The sequence below is a fragment of the Lytechinus pictus genome, chromosome 10, assembly GCF_037042905.1.
Source record: "Lytechinus pictus isolate F3 Inbred chromosome 10, Lp3.0, whole genome shotgun sequence".
Classification (NCBI taxonomy): domain Eukaryota; kingdom Metazoa; phylum Echinodermata; class Echinoidea; order Temnopleuroida; family Toxopneustidae; genus Lytechinus; species Lytechinus pictus.
Window position 1 is genome coordinate 17,843,501 of NC_087254.1, and position 19,293 is coordinate 17,862,793.

General features: G+C 35.1%; 1 protein-coding gene across 1 annotated transcript in view; it reads right to left on the reverse strand.

Moving 5' to 3' along the window:
- The window catches only part of LOC129269191 (transducin beta-like protein 3), a 37,554-nt gene that overhangs the window by 1,930 nt on the left and 16,331 nt on the right, over positions 1-19,293 (reverse strand). The window contains exons 8-23 of the mRNA XM_064105461.1: positions 17,471-17,573; positions 16,282-16,496; positions 15,117-15,258; positions 14,324-14,382; positions 13,537-13,643; positions 12,909-13,047; positions 11,443-11,604; positions 10,968-11,036; positions 10,118-10,188; positions 9,298-9,454; positions 8,197-8,255; positions 7,840-7,943; positions 5,473-5,544; positions 4,004-4,162; positions 1,443-1,536; positions 336-879 (exon numbers count right to left, since the gene is read on the reverse strand). Of these exons, the coding sequence (XP_063961531.1) occupies positions 336-879; positions 1,443-1,536; positions 4,004-4,162; positions 5,473-5,544; positions 7,840-7,943; positions 8,197-8,255; positions 9,298-9,454; positions 10,118-10,188; positions 10,968-11,036; positions 11,443-11,604; positions 12,909-13,047; positions 13,537-13,643; positions 14,324-14,382; positions 15,117-15,258; positions 16,282-16,496; positions 17,471-17,573 (2,256 nt within the window). The remainder of the gene's footprint in view (positions 1-335; positions 880-1,442; positions 1,537-4,003; positions 4,163-5,472; positions 5,545-7,839; positions 7,944-8,196; positions 8,256-9,297; positions 9,455-10,117; positions 10,189-10,967; positions 11,037-11,442; positions 11,605-12,908; positions 13,048-13,536; positions 13,644-14,323; positions 14,383-15,116; positions 15,259-16,281; positions 16,497-17,470; positions 17,574-19,293) is intronic.

Consider the following 19,293-nt stretch of genomic DNA (forward strand, 5'->3'; position numbering starts at 1 on the left):
AAAAATACAAGCTGCATTATTTCTTTATCAAGTAAATTTTTGTTAGCTCTTTGTGACAGTATGAGGTGACATACATATCCATTCCTTGGGAAATTCTACAATTAGCCATTTTCAGGTCATATATTCTAGACAAAAGGGAATTTCAAAGTTAGAGTGGCAATCTCCCTGTGTCTTATTGTCACTAGAGAACCCCTATGATACCATAAAGACTGATAGATTGACTTGTCACATTATAGCAATACCACATTGAAAGACTATCTAAAAGATTGAAACATTTCCCTTCAAGTAACAAAAACTAACTTTTATAACAGGGATGCAAATGCACTTGTATATACCTTTTCTTTTGTAGAATGCCGAGTCTGTTTTTTCACTGGGCTAGGTAGTTCTTCCTCATCACTGTCATGGCTCTCTTGATTTTTTCTCAAAGTCCTTTTCTGTACCTTCTTCAAAGAATTAGTCCTTGATTCTTCCTTCTTTCCTGACTTTCTCCTTCGTGTCGATTTGTTTTCTTTCTCCTCCTCGTCCTCTACATCGTCTTCTTCATCAGTAGCATCTTTGTCCGGTGAAACCTTCACAGAACCGGTAGTTCTTATGGACGCAGCACTCTCCTCTTCCTCGTCATCAGAAAAGTCTCTTGTCATTGGGGTTTCTATGAACTTGGAATTTGCCATAACTTGTTTGCTGTTCTTGTTAACACTTACAGGCTTTTCCTCAACATCCATAATGGCCTCTTCATCCTGACCGTCACTGCTATCCTCCTCCTCCTCCCCCTCATCATCATCATCATCAGTCCCTTGGGTAATATCTCCTCTTTTGTCCAAAACAAAGTCTTTCATTCCTATTCCATCTGATGTGGTAGCTTCCGCTTCATCTGTAATCCTACAAGAGTGAAACAATATATGACTGTAAAATAGCACTCATTCACAAAGGAAGAGGTATTATTTCATTGAGAAAATTGTAGAAAGAAAAATTCAGCAGTAAAAAATAAATTAAATGGTCTTTTCTCAAAAAATTAAAAATGGTTTTCTATTGTACTTCTATTATATCAACGGACAAATCATTTCACAACTGCTCCTGTAAGAAAAAATTTGGTCAGATCCATTGAAATGCATTTCATATTACAAAACATGGGGGCAGCTACTCATATATGTAACAATCAAAAACCTAGAATTCTATGGATTTTCCTCAAACCTATACTAATTATTGTCTCTGGTATTTTTACAACTTTTCTTCAAGGTGAACTTGAACTTTAAAAGGAAAAAAAGTCATGGACTGACATGGCACCAGCTTATCACATTACAGATTGATCACACATAGATAAAAAGGGGCGGGGTGGATTCCACCCCCCCCCCCTATTTAGGGTGAAAGATAGAGGCAATGTTTGAGACATGAATAGATAAGGTAGACATTCACACAAATAAAGAAATAAATATTGAACTCACTCTTGCACTCCTGAAGCTCTCCTCATAACCTGCCAAGTATACTGTACAAACATACTCTGTTCTAACATCCGAGATAGACGCTGAAAGTGACGATCTAATTGCAAAGTAGAAAAGCAGAAGAATATTAAAGCTATGTAATTACATGAATGTACATGGATGAGAACATACAGGAATTAGAAAAAAAAACACTGCACTTTCAAAAATATTTCGATAAACAGAGTAAAACGAATTAAGCATCACATTGATATGCTATCAAAACTGGATTTAAAAATGAAGTTGTGACATGAAGTACTGGTATTGCATTGTTGCATAAATCAGCCCTATGTATAAACTGATCAGTGTACAAATTAGTAAGCTGATGACATACCCTACTCCTTTATCAAATAAAATGTAACAAATTATTATTTCCATAGATGTGATAATAAAGAGATTCCACCAGGAATGAAAGTAACACAATAAAGTAATATGAACATGGTCTTACTAGGTGCTATGCAAGATCATCAGGATCTTAAGATAATACATGTATCAAGAACACATTGAAATACTATGACTGCATAGCTGAGTATGGTTAGAATCCTTCTAAGATGTCCTTTATTCCAAGTAACTGTGCTAGAGACCTTAAGATGATACCAAGAACACATTGAAATTCTAAGAACACATACCTGAGTAAGGTAAGAGTCCTTCTAAGATGTCCTTTATTCCAAGTAACTGTTCTAGATCATCAGGGTCATAAGAACTGATACCAAAAACACATTGAAATACTACAAACACTTACCTGAGTATGGTAAGAATCCTTCTAGGATGTCCTTTATTCCAGGTAACTGTTCTAGATCATTAGGATCAAGAGATCTTACACATTGAAATACTACAAACACTTACCTGAGTATGGTAAGAATCCTTCTAGGATGTCCTTTATTCCAGGTAACTGTTCTAGATCATTAGGATCAAGAGATCTTACACATTGAAATACTACAAACACTTACCTGAGTATGGTAAGAATCCTTCTAGGATGTCCTTTATTCCAGGTAACTGTTCTAGATCATCAGGATCGAGAGATCTTACACATTGAAATACTACAAACACTTACCTGAGTATGGTAAGAATCCTTCTAGGATGTCCTTTATTCCAGGTAACTGTTCTAGATCATTAGGATCAAGAGATCTTACACATTGAAATACTACAAACACTTACCTGAGTATGGTGAGAATCCTTCTAGGATGTCCTTTATTCCAGGTAACTGTGTTAGATCATCAGGATCAAGAGATCTTACACATTGAAATACTACAAACACTTACCTGAGTATGGTTAGAATCCTTCTAGGATGTCCTTTATTCCAGGTAACTGTGCAAGATCATCAGGATCAAGAGATCTTACACATTGAAATACTACAAACACTTACCTGAGTATGGTAACAATCCTTCTAGGATGTCCTTTATTCCAGGTAACTGTTCTAGATCATCAGGATCAAGAGATCTTACACATTGAAATACTACAAACACTTACCTGAGTATGGTAAGAATCCTTCTAGGATGTCCTTTATTCCAGGTAACTGTGCAAGATCATCAGGATCAAGAGATCTTACACATTGAAATACTACAAACACTTACCTGAGTATGGTAACAATCCTTCTAGGATGTCCTTTATTCCAGGTAACTGTTCTAGATCATCAGGATCGAGAGATCTTACACATTGAAATACTACAAACACTTACCTGAGTATGGTTAGAATCCTTCTAGGATGTCCTTTATTCCAGGTAACTCTGCTAGATCATCAGGATCAAGAGATCTTACACATTGAAATACTACAAACACTTACCTGAGTATGGTGAGAATCCTTCTAGGATGTCCTTTATTCCAGGTAACTGTTCTAGATCATTAGGATCAAGAGATCTTACACATTGAAATACTACAAACACTTACCTGAGTATGGTAAGAATCCTTCTAGGATGTCCTTTATTCCAGGTAACTGTTCTAGATCATCAGGATCGAGAGATCTTACACATTGAAATACTACAAACACTTACCTGAGTATGGTAAGAATCCTTCTAGGATGTCCTTTATTCCAGGTAACTCTGCTAGATCATCAGGATCAAGAGATCTTACACATTGAAATACTACAAACACGTACCCGAGTATGGTAAGAATCCTTCTAGGATGTCCTTTATTCCAGGTAACTGTGCTAGAGACCTTAAGATGATACCAAGAACACATTGAAATTCTAAGAACACATACCTGAGTAAGGTAAGAATCCTTCTAGGATGTCCTTTATTCCAGGTAACTGTTCTAGATCATCAGGGTCATAAGAACTGATACCAAGAACACATTGAAATACTATGAATACTTACCCGAGTATGGTAAGAATCCTTCTAGAATGTCCTTCATTCCAGGTAACTGTGCTAGAGACCTTAAGATGATACCAAGAACACATTGAAATTCTAAGAACACATACCTGAGTAAGGTAAGAATCCTTCTAGGATGTCCTTTATTCCAGGTAACTGTTCTAGATCATCAGGGTCATAAGAACTGATACCAAGAACAAATTGAAATACTATGAATACTTACCCGAGTATGGTAAGAATCCTTCTAGAATGTCCTTCATTCCAGGTAACTCTGCTAGATCATCAGGATCTCGAGATTTTAAGATGATGCCAAGAACACATTGAGCGAAGTGACAATGCTTAGAATTCATATTCCACGTCTGAGCAAACCTCAATACTGATTCTGTGAGAAGGAATGAGGGAAAAAACAATGAATGTATGACCAGGGACCGGAGTGCACTTGAATTGATTGAAATGATCCAAATTCACAAATCAGTGAAGCCGGCTTTTCTCTGAAGCATGATAATCTGTTTCATGCATCATTTATAAGTGATGTCCTCCTTATTTGTGTCAATAGACAGTGTAGACACCTACTCTGGATACTGAACTATGGGGGTTGAATCAAATTGGGCACTAGCATCCTTTGACAAGATATTCATTCACAATCTCCACTCTCAACCCAGGTGATGTTAAAAGAGTACAATGTAGAAATAAATTCCTTGAATGCTGTTCACATTTCATTGTAGCTACGCTACAGCTGGGGTGATAATAAAACTCACTTCGGAACATTTTGGATTGGCATAATCATTATCAAAAAAGAAAAATAATCGTGCATGCATTCCAGAGTTGATAAAATTTTTTTTTTAAAGCCAACTCTTCATAAAATGGAATGATAAGTTGCACTGACTAAACTAAATCTTCTAATTATTCTACGTTTTCAAACAAATGAAGAAAAATTGTTAAAGGGTTAAGCTTCCCGAGTTTTATCTTTGGGATGGAATGAAACACTTTCATGGTTTCTACAAATTGAATTGAAGAAGTGTGGAGGAGAAATTCTACCTATAATAATAATTTTAAACCTAATTCCGAGATGAGATGAGGAAATGGGAGATGTGGTAATCCATTATTTAGTTTTGCATCACTTTATTGAACAGACAGCAATAAAGGAACAGTGTAAAAAAACAAGATATACATTTTATATGGGATAACAAATAGTAAGAGAGAGCCAAGGACATGTCCACATTACTGCAGTACCATACTCAAGCAGAACACATTAACACAATGTTACAATATCAAGAAGTACAAAAGATTTACAAAAATTTAAAATACTTTTATAATCAAGTTTAAGTTGACTCATGATTGAAAAATCAATGAAAATATTGAACTGTTCATAATCATGTAGATTTGATATGAAAGTAAACATATGCACGATAGCTCTGTCGTTAGAGCGGGGGTTTCGTATTCCGGTGACCTGGGTTCAATTCCCACTTGGTGTGCTAGTCTCCTTCTTCTCGAGTCACTACACATGTCCTAGGATACAAGAGGATGCGCTGGTGCTCTTTGGTAAGGTATTAATCCTCATTACCAGGTCCCTCAGAGAGACCTTAAGCCATTGGTTCTCTGGTTGCTTGCTTACAAGCATTTATTCTTTCTTAGCAATCAGGTAAAAAATCACTAACATATACCAAAAGTATAATTCGCAATGTTACTTACCAATTTGATCAGGTCTTAGTTTTGTGATGGTAGCTGATAGTTGGGTCTCTCCATCTGGCTCTTCTAGTATGGCTATACATAATAAAGCACACCATTATAATATCAACAATGGTTCTTTTTAAGTGTTGTTTACCATAGACCTACATCCTAAATTAGATATCAATCAGGATATTGATCATATCTTTCTTTGATAGAGGGTAAAGGACCCTTAACCCTAATTCTCCCGGGGGGGGGGCCATTATGGCCCCCCCCTCGACAATTTTCGCGATATATCTGCTGCGCAAAATCTTTTGACCTCGCCGCTCACTGACTTTTTACTTTCAAGTCTCGCGCAAATTTCGAGACCAAATTTGTGACGCCCGGGTATGTGGTTACAACATTACGCAACATTATGTAAGTGCATGTCAGACCCAAAATTGCTCATAAACGTGGTTTCATGTACAAATCCAATGCAAATTGTGTATTTGGCCAAAATTCATAAATGTATCATTATTTCTACTTATAATTATTTAACTTAAATAATTTTGCCTTGTTTATGATCAGAATTAAGTCTGGAACAATTTCCATTGAAAAAACAATAAAAAACAAAAAGTAAAAAAACAAAGAAATACATAAGAAATTTAAAAAACAATAAAATACATAAGAAATCGGTCTTGGTACCAGAATTTTTTTCATTCACAATTGTTAGGAATGCTATAAAGAATATTTTCACCAAAAAATAGCATTCTAGGAGCTTTATTTAGTGAATCAGAGCAAAAAGTATGATTTCATGAATAAATTTGCATAATTAATTCATATAAAATAAAAATATATGAATTCAGTGAAATTTACCAATGCAACTGCGTAGATTACGTCATTCTCTACCATCATGCAAATTTTCGTTGTGATCGCGCAATCCACGGCTGAGATCTTAAGGGGGGCCATAATGGCCCCCCCCCCCCCCCCCCGGAATGACAAGAATCAAAATACCCCGGGAGATTGAGGGTTAAAAAGAGTTGCAATTGATTCAATCAACCACATCTATGGATGGCCAGCAATGTCAACATCTAAAATGCAAATTTGTTCCAAATATTTTCTAGATATGATGTATTCATACATTCATCGTTCTCTGGAAGATTCAGTGTAATTCTCTTTGTTTAATAAGGAGATAGTGCAAATTGCTTGTAGAAAAAATGATGGTATGGATGGATTTCTATACAATTTAGATTGATTGGATCAATCGTAACTCTTTGTAAGACAGTATGATGCTAACAAAATAATTGTAGGTTAGTTGATAGCATTAGTTGACAAGTCACAATCAAATTAAATTGTAGAATGAAGTGCTCTATTAATACAGGTGACACATTTTGCTGCATTTCTTTATCCTGAATACTAAATCACAATTGGAATATGATAAGAGAAAAAAAATGTTTTGAAAAACTGATACCGTTTCAAGTGCAGAAGTGTGGTGCTGTCCCTGAATATAAAATGAGTGATTTAGGCTTGCCATATATAATCCAATACGTGTTGCGATCAAATCAGTTTCTAAGATTTTGGTGTTATACCAGAGGCAGAGTGATGAAAGCCTGACACGATCCAACAGTCTACCTTTTCCCATGAATTTTGAGTGAAATCTCTTCCCAGTGTATTGTTTAACCCTGCCAAATTGCTAATTAAAGTGTCTCACATGGATCGATATCACTGCCAAAAATATCCAGGGCCCCGTGACACAAAGATATGCGATGAATAGCAAACATGAGAGAAAACCTCTGATTGGTTCCTGGTCAGTATTTTTCGCCAAATGCGCGTGCAATGTTGATCATGATTGGTTAGTTCATTTAGCGATTGATTGCTAATCTTTGTGTTACGGAGCCCAGGTTGTGTGAAGCAGTGCGTCCTTAACTTTATACAGCCTAGTGGGGGGCAGGGAAGAGAAGCATATCAAACCTTCAACATTTTTTGTGATATATCTGAAAGGTGAAAAGACTGCATCGCAATGTTTTATAAGTCTTTCCTTTCAAATACTTTTACAGACCCAATTCTCAAAGTCCAGGTAGTTCCAAAATTAGACAATGGTCTTTCATATTTATGTACGGTCAATGAGTCACCCATTGAGACACATAGGGAATTTCTTACGAAAAGTTTTAGTCTGATCATTGTACTGAATTGGCCATCCAATGAACAAAATATGATCAATATTTGTAAACACAAATTGGCAACATTCTGTTAAGATATCTTGACTCATGCTATATCCATATTTCAATTGTCAAATTATGAAATTGAATACATAATGTACAATCATTGCCAATTTGAAGAAAATTGGGGGTAAACGCTAAAATAGAATGATTGAGTAATAGATCTCTTGAAGTTGCCATTCACAATACTCACTTCTTATAATACCTAGGGCTTTGAAAGGCTGATCTAGAATGATTGCAAGACGAAGAGCTTTGGTGAACTTCTTAGAAAGCATCAGGTTAGATAATTGCTGCTCCCTGTGTAAGAAAATGGAGATAAAACGAAAATGAAACACGAACAAAGAGCTTTAAATAATCAATGTAACAAAAGAAGATGATAGCTGAAAGAGATAAGAGTCACAAAAATTACTCCCCCCATGGGTAGATTACACACATCTGCTCATTAATTCTAGATTCTTTCCAGATTGCCTAAAACAGATTTCATCTCACAATCAATGATATACATAAGGACAAACAAGAATACAGGAAGACAGTATCAACAAATACTTACTTGATTATTTGATCTTCCTCTTTCTCTGCTTTCTCTTCAAGTTCAATCTGGGTTACATCCTAATCAAACAAATAATACACAGTAATTTACTTCTCTTCAAGTTCAATCTGGGTTACATCCTGATCAAACAAAATAATACACAGTAATTTATTTCCATTACATTTGATAGTGACAACAAAACAACCAATTCAAAAGAGAAAGAAGTCAGTTAAAAAATGATTACTTTAATGAGTATTTAAATCAGTCAGGAACATGTCTAAATATCTGGCTTAAAAGTGATTATGAAGATAGAAACAACTCTAGATGATAGAGTAACTCAAATATAAAACACATTTTCATTCCATCATTTTCATCGGGCAGAGCTTCGTGCATTAATCTTGACTGCTCAAAAAATGTCCACAGCCAGTGACTTTATATGACTTGGTGACAGACTTTGGATAATTTCAAGTACGGTGTTGAAATATGGTGTTAATGTTGTCACAACACTAACACCGTACTTAAAATGATACTGGTTGTGAGGCTGGTCTTAGAAATAGGACATATTTCTGGGAGTTCATGTTGAGCGCTGGTGTTGACGATTTATGTGTGATTTTCCCCATTTATTAATACCAAGCCCCATGGGTTGGAAAATTGTGATTGCAAGTTCGGATTTGATGATCTCAAGCTCACGAACAGGCAGTTGAACATATTGAATTATCGCAGTAAAATATTCTTTTAAAGTTAAGGTAAGTGCAAAGCATAAGATATTTTTACATTTTAATTAACAATAATATTTACTCTTTTAGCTTCTTGAAGTGCCTTTAGCCTTCACATTTTGTACAAGATTTCTCATGCAAAAGTTGAATGATCGGCAGCACAAACATGATTTCAAGAGCTACTGATAACGCGATCGGTGTGGTAAATCTGGACCCTGCTCAGTTCAGCACCCTTCCACACCAATATCTGATTGATAGATCGGACCAACACCAACACCAATATCTGACTTGAAATCACCTATTGCCTTGCTTGTAAATATGGGCCACTGAAAAGGGGATGTTAACCCTAATAAAGTATGGGCAAACTGGGGTTGTTAATAAATGAAAATTAAGATACGTAACTAACCTCCCATATGAGTATATTAGAATCTGCTCCAGCTGTTATAATCTTTTCTTCTGATTGGTCTGCAGTGACTGACCATACTTTATCATTATGTTCATCTAACGTTGTCACACATTCATTTGTCTTGATCGTCCATAGCTTCAGAAGACCATCAGATCCACTGCAAATATGAAAATTTAAATCAACTTTTGGTAAGTATTTTCAATGGGTACTAACAAAGTATAACAATCCGAACAAATCTTATTTCTTCATTTTTCAAGTTGAGTGAAGTTTAAGACAAAGATTCTTCAAAGAAATACACCTTGTGAAAGCCTGTGACCCGATCTACATGTATCAATCACTATGTCACTAAGCTCAAATCACTGAGGAAGGCTGCAGTCAGTAGCTAAATATTTTTTTCTTTGTGTGTTGTGAGCAAAAGTAAAATATTGTGTTATTTCTTTTTGTGTTCTTCTTATTTTCATTGTTTTTTTAGACATAATTCTTCGGTGACATTGTTTCAGCCATAAATAGCATCAAATTAAATGACTGTTGTCTTGGCAATAAAAGTAAAAATAATCACTCATTTATGAATTTTAGCTGGAAACATATTTTGTATTGACCTTGTATATGAAATCTTGTTTTTGAGCAATGTTTGGTCTAATCTGCACTTACAGTTGCATAATTTCATAACAGCGCATTACAAATTTGGTCTCAAAAGTTACGCGAGACAAGAAAAAAAAGAGACATGGTCAAAAACTTTTGTGTGGCTGATTTATTGCAAAAAATGTCAACCCCCTCAATATTCATAATAATGCCCCAACTGAAGTGTATTTGTTCATACCTTGATAAGAGTTGCATCCCACGAGTCAGGAATATCACTTTCAAAACAGATGCATCGTGACCTTCAAATGTCTGAAAAAAAAAGTGGAAACTAAATCTTTAAAAACTTGGCTCTAAAGCATCATAACCCTTCAAATCATTTCGTTTATCAGTACTGTGTATCAGAACCCTTGAAAAAAACCGACAGCGTTTCAAGCGTTTCCCCCATACTTTAAACTAATCTCACTATTTTACTGCAATATACTCATATTGTGTTTATATAATTTTTTTCCATTACAAAATAAATGTTAGTCATGGAAAACACAAACATGTACATTAAATAATACTTCCTCTCTAAGTCTGCAGTGTTATGATACAAAAACCCTAGTTTGGTGCATGGCTAGAAATAGCAGAATTTTTCTCCTTATGTCTGCATCATTATCATAAAGAGTAAAGGACAACTAAGTTTTATAAATGATGAGAAATGGCAGAATAAAGCCTAACCATACAGATTACAACTACATATGTTACTGAAAATATAGATTTTCGTTGCAAAGAGATTTTGTGCATTAATTATGTTTGAAATACAGACATAGTTTGCTAATTTGTCAATCAAAAATGGGCTCACACTCATAGGTACTTCATAGACTCATCATTCACACAGTCGTATGTATTCCTGTTCATTTAATGCTAACAATCATGAAAGGGCTCTGATAAATCTTCTTCATTACATAATAATGGTTTTGAACTCTGGGATCTCAACAGTAAAAATAGTTCAATTCATTGATATTATTCCAAGGTATGGGTTGTTGATCTTGATGACATAGATTATTTCCTCGAAAAGGCAAAAATATGCTTTACAAAACGATTACCTTGACACAAGTAAAGTCAGATAAGGCCCAGATCTTAATACTCCCATCAGCTGAACTGGTTGCTAAAGCCTGAAAATAAGAACAAGGAAAAAAAGAAACCTTTCACAACAATATCATTATGACTGATTTCAAATAAAGTGTATTGTATGGTACAACTTGTGGCACAAACAAAAGATTTCTAGTGATGGCATGGTAGTACGGTTAACTGAAAAGTGGAAATAAAATTGTTCATATTGAATCAGTATATTCATCTCAATCAAGAAATGTGTCTGGTATGCAAAATGATTACCTAAACATTTATTACCCACTTGTCCTGAGAGTGATTTGATACAGTTTTGCAAACGGATTGCTGGATGGTATTCGGTGTGTATGCATTCTACAAATATGAATTGAAATGATTTAGCACAATTGCTCTCAAGTGGAATGGGAATAGAAAAACCTCATTGATAATAAAGATATCTCGCCTCCAACTCACCTGATCTGTGGGTGAAAACTGCACACACCATATTCCTCTCCTATGACCCCTGAATGACCCAAGAAGTACTTCCTTCTCCAAATGCCATAGCTTAGCTACTCTATCCTGTGATCCTGTAGCTAATAGTTTATCATTTGGTGATAGGCACACTGAGTTGATGTCCTGGGAAAGGTCGAAGGTCAATCATTAATACATGATGTGTATTTTTTTACAACACTGGGATAAGATAGAACTCAATACGGGCATTTTATAATCAGGTTTACGTATGTGAGAGAGAACCCCAAGGTGTACAGTAGCCTACATGTTGTTTTCTTCCTAGTAAAAAACAAACTGAATGCAAACTATATAAATTTATTTATTAGAAACAAGTTAGAGGAATAGTTTGAGACCTTCACAAAATTAAATGAGAGAAGCTGTATATTTTGCAATGCCATGTCAGTTATAACATGTTGCATAAATGTCCATAAATTCCATTGTTGCTGTTTACCCTTCAATTTACCCTAAATACATACATTGTACAGAGTATGCATGATATTCCTGTCATATGAAATGAATAAACATAACAAAGTAAAGATATACCACTCAAATTCTAAATTTTGCAGTGTTATATATCAAGGATTACAAAAAATTGAACAATACAAACAAAATAAGTATAGGGACAGTGATTTTCCGTTTCAAAAAATTGCCTTTTCCGTTTCAGAAAATCTCAAATTCCGTTTCAGCATGTCAGAAAACGGAAATTCCGTTTCCCCATAGACTTTGTACACACGGAAAAGTGACAATTCCGTTTACACATTGAATAGCAAAATCACAACACGGACACTCGCGCTGGTCAAAATTTGTATCTGCTACTGTACCAACAACACAATAGAATCCGTTTTAATCGGATCTATGCGGGTGCATAAAATATTTTTATGAACCTATTTAGCATGCATACATCCTCACCTTTCACATAATTAGCATTATTTCACGGTGAAATGATATTTCATCGATAATTTTTGGGGTTTTTGGACATCGTTATCATCAGTCAACGGCTTTTGATAATCCGCCATCTTGGATTTTAAGACCACGACATCGTGCTGTTACGTCTTCAAACGTAGAGGGCAGCAACACACGACCGTGTAGTTGAATGATATGTGTGCATGTGAAGCCCAACCCGGCCGGCCGGCCGGGTACGGGTACGGGTACGGTACAATCGAGTGTGCTGATGTCGAGTGCAAACACGATGTGTGAATTGTCATGATAGTAGCGAAGTTAGATCGTGTTTTCTGGGGTTTTGTGGCCATTTAATATTCTCATTTTGTTGTGATTTTGGAGTAATTTCTGTTGCTATTCTGTGTATTTTGAGGGAAAATGCGTTTTCCGTGATTTTCCGTTTCAAAAGGCCCTTTCCGTGAATTCCGTCCGTTTTCCGCGATCGCGGAAAATCACTGTCCCTAAAAGTAAATTAAGTAACTCAATCTAACCTTGTCATGTGCCTTCTCTGTGAAGATGACTTTCATATGAGCTGGTTCCTTGTTCCCTTCTTCTGGTGTTTGTTCTGGTATTCTCCATACCTTTAATGTACAGTCTTCACTTCCAGATACACAGAACTTTGATGACAGTCTGTATAAAGATAGCAATGTCACGACCAGTCTCGTGAGAAAGGCAATATCCGTGTGTATACACATCTTCTCACAAGCTACAATACATATACGCTAGTCTGTGATGGCGATATTTGGTGCATTCATTTTTCAGCCCAACATTGTAAATCTGAATCATTTACTTAAACAACTACTAAATATCAAATAACCTTGAATATTAATCCTATATGGCCTGGGCTACATTATTTTGAAAGTGCAAAGCCCAGAAGGGGGCTTTTTTTTAAGCCCCCCCCCCTCAGACCTTGGTTGTTGATTATGGCGAAAAATGGCACACATGCCACCCATGATGTTAACACAAATGTTATCTTTCTTTTTGTCACTTAATTCAACAATTAATTATTATTACATTATTTCAAATGCAAATACTAATGAATGGACTATTGCATGACATTACTAAATTCTTTTATCAATTTAGGCTATTAGGTTTAAAGAAAAGAACTAAATTGCTTACCTTGAAGCTACTGTTGTTCCAACTGAATGGGTGTGGCCTAGACCTATAGCTTTACAGGTTATTATGCCAGTATCTTCATGCATACTCCATACACGCACTGTATTATCCTGAAAGAGAACAAGAGATTATAACTTGCTATAAATTGTAAAATAAGTCAATTTGCCTGAATGTTTTCAACTTTTTCTTGCCTCAAAATAAAACCCCATCATAAGTAGTTATAACAAGAGCTGGTTATCATTTGAAGAACAATTTAATACTAATACATTTAAGATTTCTCCCTTCAAAATTGATTAATTTTTAATTAGTCCATTTTCATCTTCTTACGCAACATTGATCCACAGTGACTTCATATTTTAGTCTAGGTCTAGATCTGCTCCATTTAAAATACATTATGATTTAATTTGATCAAAATACAACAAAATATTCCTTCTAGTTCCAAGCTCTAACTTCAGCCTTCAAAATACCTTGTAAATGTCAATACTAATGAAGTGATATAGGTTTGGCTCTTTACTAGAGTAGAAGTCCAGTCTTTGGTCTGGATGAAATTCATCTAACATGCTTCATAATGTATGTCTGGCACATTTCTATCTTAGGTCAGTGTGTGTACGGGATTACTGAGCACTGCTAAAAATTACAACAAAATTTGCATCAGATTTCATGGTGGGGATAAAAAAAAATCATCTTTGATACAATAACATACTCAGTGTCAAATGCCACATTAATCTGATGGAATGAGATGCTTATGCTTAGCCTAGAAGATGAAGAAATCAATATCTACAGGTCTCACCTTTGAACTACTGACCATCATATGACCTTTCTGAAACACATCCAATGACATTACAATATCTGGAGAGAAAAAAATAAAGAGATATAATATATCAAAACTATACCATTCTTGTGCAGCATACCATAAAGAAATATCCAGGAGCTGGACATTCATACCATGTTAAGCAAAAAATTGTATATTGTGCTTTCATGCTTTTCAAGGAAAAAATCATAAAAAGCAATTTCCTTTACCTGTGTCAAGTAAATCACAAGCTAAATGACATTAAACGGTATTATCACACCAAAACTTACAAATGCACTGACTGGAAGATAATTAAGTGTCATGCTTATTTAATTCTTTCTCTATACATTCTCATCAATTCGTGTATTGGTGATATTTTGCCATTGAATTGTTGAATTTTGCCCTCATTCTGAGGTTTTAATCTGTTTAAAATATTTTCTAAAAATTGCTGCGAATAGAAACTTTGAAAATAGTGATGACAATGATCATGACAACAGCGATAATGTCAATGTTGATGTTGATTATGATGATGATAATGATTATAATGATGATGAGGGTGATAATGATGATGATGATGATAATAATGATGATGATAATGATGATGATGGTAATGGTGATGATAATGATGATGATGATAATGATGGTGATGATGATGGTGATGATGATGGTAATGGTGATGATGATAATGATGATGATAGTAATGTTGATGATAATGATGATGATAATTGTGATGGTGATGATGAGGATGATGATGATGATGAGGAGGAGGATAATGATGACATCCATTGCTTACCCGTATGTCCTGTGAGTATTTGACAGCTTCCTGAACTCAATTCAAAGACTCTAATCTGCTCACTATTGCTAGCTACTGCAAGATGGGATTCATTCTTCCCTAGTAGTTTCAGGTCCAGGATCTCTTCATTATAGCCAACAAACTACAACAAAAATACAACGTACATAATTTATCATGTAGGGATTGCTGTCAGAACCCTCTACAACTCAATGCAATATCAAACCTGCATGCCTGTCACTTGTTTCCTCTCTGACAAAGTAAATTATATGAAAATTTTATTTGAACATTTAACCCTAAAAATACTGGGCTATTTAGACGCCCTAAAAGGTGGGGGCTGATTGCTATGATCTCAGTCATAGACAGCATGGTCGCTAAAAGAAATTGGCACCAAAGCAAAATATACAAAATTGTTGACATGATGTAAATGTCAACTCTAAACAAGTGGAGTTTAGCAAAGATTTCATTGCATTAGTGACATGTATGTGTGTAGAATACCTTGCACTGTATGACTGATAAAATAATGATGGCTATTAAAGGTCGAGTCCACCCCAGAAAAATGTTCATTTGAATAAATAGAGAAAAATCACATAAGGAGAACACTAAAAATTTCATCAAAATTGGATGCAAAATAAGAAAGTATGACATTTTAAAGGTTCGCATATTTTTCACAAAACAGTGATATGCACAATTCAGTGACATGCAAATGAGACAGTCAATGATGTCCCTCACTCACTTTTTCTTTTGTTTTTTTATTGTTTGAATTATACAATATTTCATTTTTTACAGATTTGATAATAAGGACCAACTTGACTAAACCTTATAGTATAAAATAAAGATAATTCCACATGTTCAGGGAGGAATTAATCGTCGTTTCACTTGACAATGAGGAGAAATGAGAATATTTCATATTTCCTACAATAAAATACAAAAGAACTAGTGAGTGGATGACGTCATCAGTCTCCTCATTTGCATATCGACCAGCATGTACATATAACTGTTTTGTGAAATTAAGCGAAATTTAAAAATGTCATAACTTTCTTATTTTACATCCAATTTTGATGTAATTTTCAGTGTTGTACTTGTTAGATATTTCTCTTCTTATTCAAATCACCTTTTTGTTGGGATAAACTTGCCCTTTAAGGACATAGAGCAGTGAAACTCTCACCTGTTTCTCTAGTTTTAAATCTTCTAATCTGAAGAGAATGATATTGTGATCATATGTTACTACGGCAACACATCCTATAGCCTCACAGATCATAGCACTGGTGATGAAGGCTGGTTGGTCTTGGTCCTCCGATGTCTGTTTCTTCAAAGGTACTATAGGGCTCCCTCGTTGTTCATACAGACAACGGCCAGCAGATGTCCATACTTTTATGATACCTGTCAACCAGAAACACAGACATCAAGATCCCAAATGATAAAGGAGATTGATCCTTATTCAACTAGGGGTAGGTCAAATTGACCAAACCCTGTCATAATTTTACATCTACTTTGAAACTGCAACACATGTGTGGTTTCATGTTGTGTCTCTTTCAAGTCCTGCCCATCACTTGATCATTTTGGGACCAAATTTAAGAAAACCTAACAAGAAGACGCAGAGTCATGGCTAAATTTTTAATTGCATGTTGGCAAAAAAAAAAAAAAAGTGGAATGCCCCTTAAGTTATCAAATGTAGCAGCAATGCCGTCTTTCAAAACAACTACATTTATTACTTTCAAAGAGAGAAAATTCACATTCATATGATAATTAACTTGTGAATCGTAAAACCTTGACAAGAAACTTGCAGTATTTCATTTGATATAATTTGTGGTATCCATTAACAATCTTATATAATGTGCTAAAATATTTTTGTTAAATAATAAACTATCAATTCTTCTTATCCAAGTTAATTCACTGATCTAAAAATGACCTTTGACCTTGACCCAGTAACCTGAAATTACACTCTTCTAATGTCTGCTTCATGTATCTGTTAACCAATTAATGTGCTTGAATATGTTTTTCAAATAATAAACAAAAGATCAATTCTTCTTATCCAAGTTAATTAATTGAACTCAAATGACCTTTGACCTTGACCCAGTACCCTGAAATTACACTCTTCTAATTTCTGCTATCTGTTTACATTGTATCACATAATACTTGAGTATAATTTCAAAATCATCTTTTTCATATTCTCACTCACTCAATGAATTCAGTCTTCCAGTACTCTGGTCAAACTGCTTGCCCTGCAGCTTTGACCAGACTGTCCACCAAGACCATAGACTAGACATCAGAGGCCAAGGACAAGGCCACATAATTGGCTTTATGGAGCTGTTGCCCTTTGAACATATAACCATATCAACTACATCAAATCCTACCTTTAGCTCCCGCTGTCAAAAAACACAAATCATTCTTTTCTTTCTTTGGAGTAATGTTTGGGAAATCCTGGTCCTCTGGTAGCAAGATCACTGATTCCAAGGTCTGAAATTGAAAAAATATTAATTCTTATTAAGTTTATGGAGTTTATCAAGGGACCAATAGATTTTTTGGTTAACAATTATACCGGTTATTGTACATTACCTATTATCTAATCCATTTCGGGGGCCATTTACATAACACATATTAACTAGCTTTGCTACCCACTTCAAAATACCCATTTGAATATATTCTGAAAATGGCCCAATACCGGTATATACATATCTGAAAAAGAAAAGCAAATCAGTCCAAGGATAAAGGATTAGACCATATGCTATTGCACAATAATCGCCCGATATTCCGGTTATCAACTGATAAGCGTGGGAGAAATAGGCAATAGCTGTGCGATGATTGTGCAATTATTGTATGATTTTACAATTTCTGTACACCATGTTTTGCTAATCTGTTGGGGGAAAATTTGTACGCTCATTGCATGTGAGCATACAGCCTCGCGACTACGACCATGTACTGCCCCGCCACGATGTGTTAGAGGGTTCGATCATTTAAAAAATTGTATAACTCTGTGCAAAAAACAATATTAGAGGCTGCAATGACGGTGTAATTGGATGAAAATTGTACAATCATCAAATGCCACCCCAGGGTTATCATGTATGAGCGTGATACAATCTTCTTTAAGATAAATACCAGTTGTGGTAACGATCTAAAAAATAAACCACTAAAGTGTTTGTATGTAAAAATAAAAAATATGTGCCAAACAGCTCTGGAAGAAAATACGTAATTGCTGAGAAATTAGCAAGATAAGCACAGAATTCCATCAAATGTCAGGTATTTTTCGAAGCAATATTAATATACTGTCCGACGTATGCTTTTCTGTGTTTGTGATCATCAGAATTATCGCTTTTGAGCTAAGATTTCATGATTTTACAAAGATAAGTTTACATTAATGTACTACATGTAGATCTAGATTTATGATAATATTTTGACAATTAACCTTGAATTATCGATTTTGAGCTAAGATTTCATGATTTTACAAAGACAAGTTTTTTAGATATGCAGATCGGAAGATAGCTACGCTCTCTCTATTTGATTTGATTTTATCCTTCAAATGTTGAATATCTGGACTTAATATCTGGAATGTTTGCCTAGAATGTGAGTAATTCATATTCTGCACTTGGAACTGCAACTACGGATTTTATGGCTTGACGGTTCATCTGAATTAGTGGCAAGTAGTATCGAACATAATTACAACTGTGTGAGTCAGTCCCATCCAGTCAAATCCGTGTTATACTTCCAGCGAAAATTCTTGCCTGTTCGTACTTAGATCTAGCCTTCTAACGTTAGGCCTACCTGACGCGCTTGCATTCTTGCCCATTATTTATTGTGACCTTCTTGCCATCAATTGACTGCCGCATTGTATCACTATCACCATTCATTATGCCTAATCTACGTTCCAATTCAACTCAGTCATCCAAGGATTCAATTGATGGTGTGAATACAACCCAAGACAATAACATTGATCTTTTGAATAACATTGAGGTTGTGGTACAGAAAGCAGTAGAAAAGGCAATGGAAAGAGAGAGTTGCAAAATTCATCAAGAGATTGAAAGGAGAGACGCAAATATGAGAGAACTTATTGAGCAGAAACTTGGTTGTTTGAATGAACTTAAAGTTTCAATTGATAAGAAGATTCAGCAGCTTCAAGAGCTCCATCAATCTACAGTTACTGCCCATGAAAAAGTTACCGAGTTGACCCGTGATCTTCACG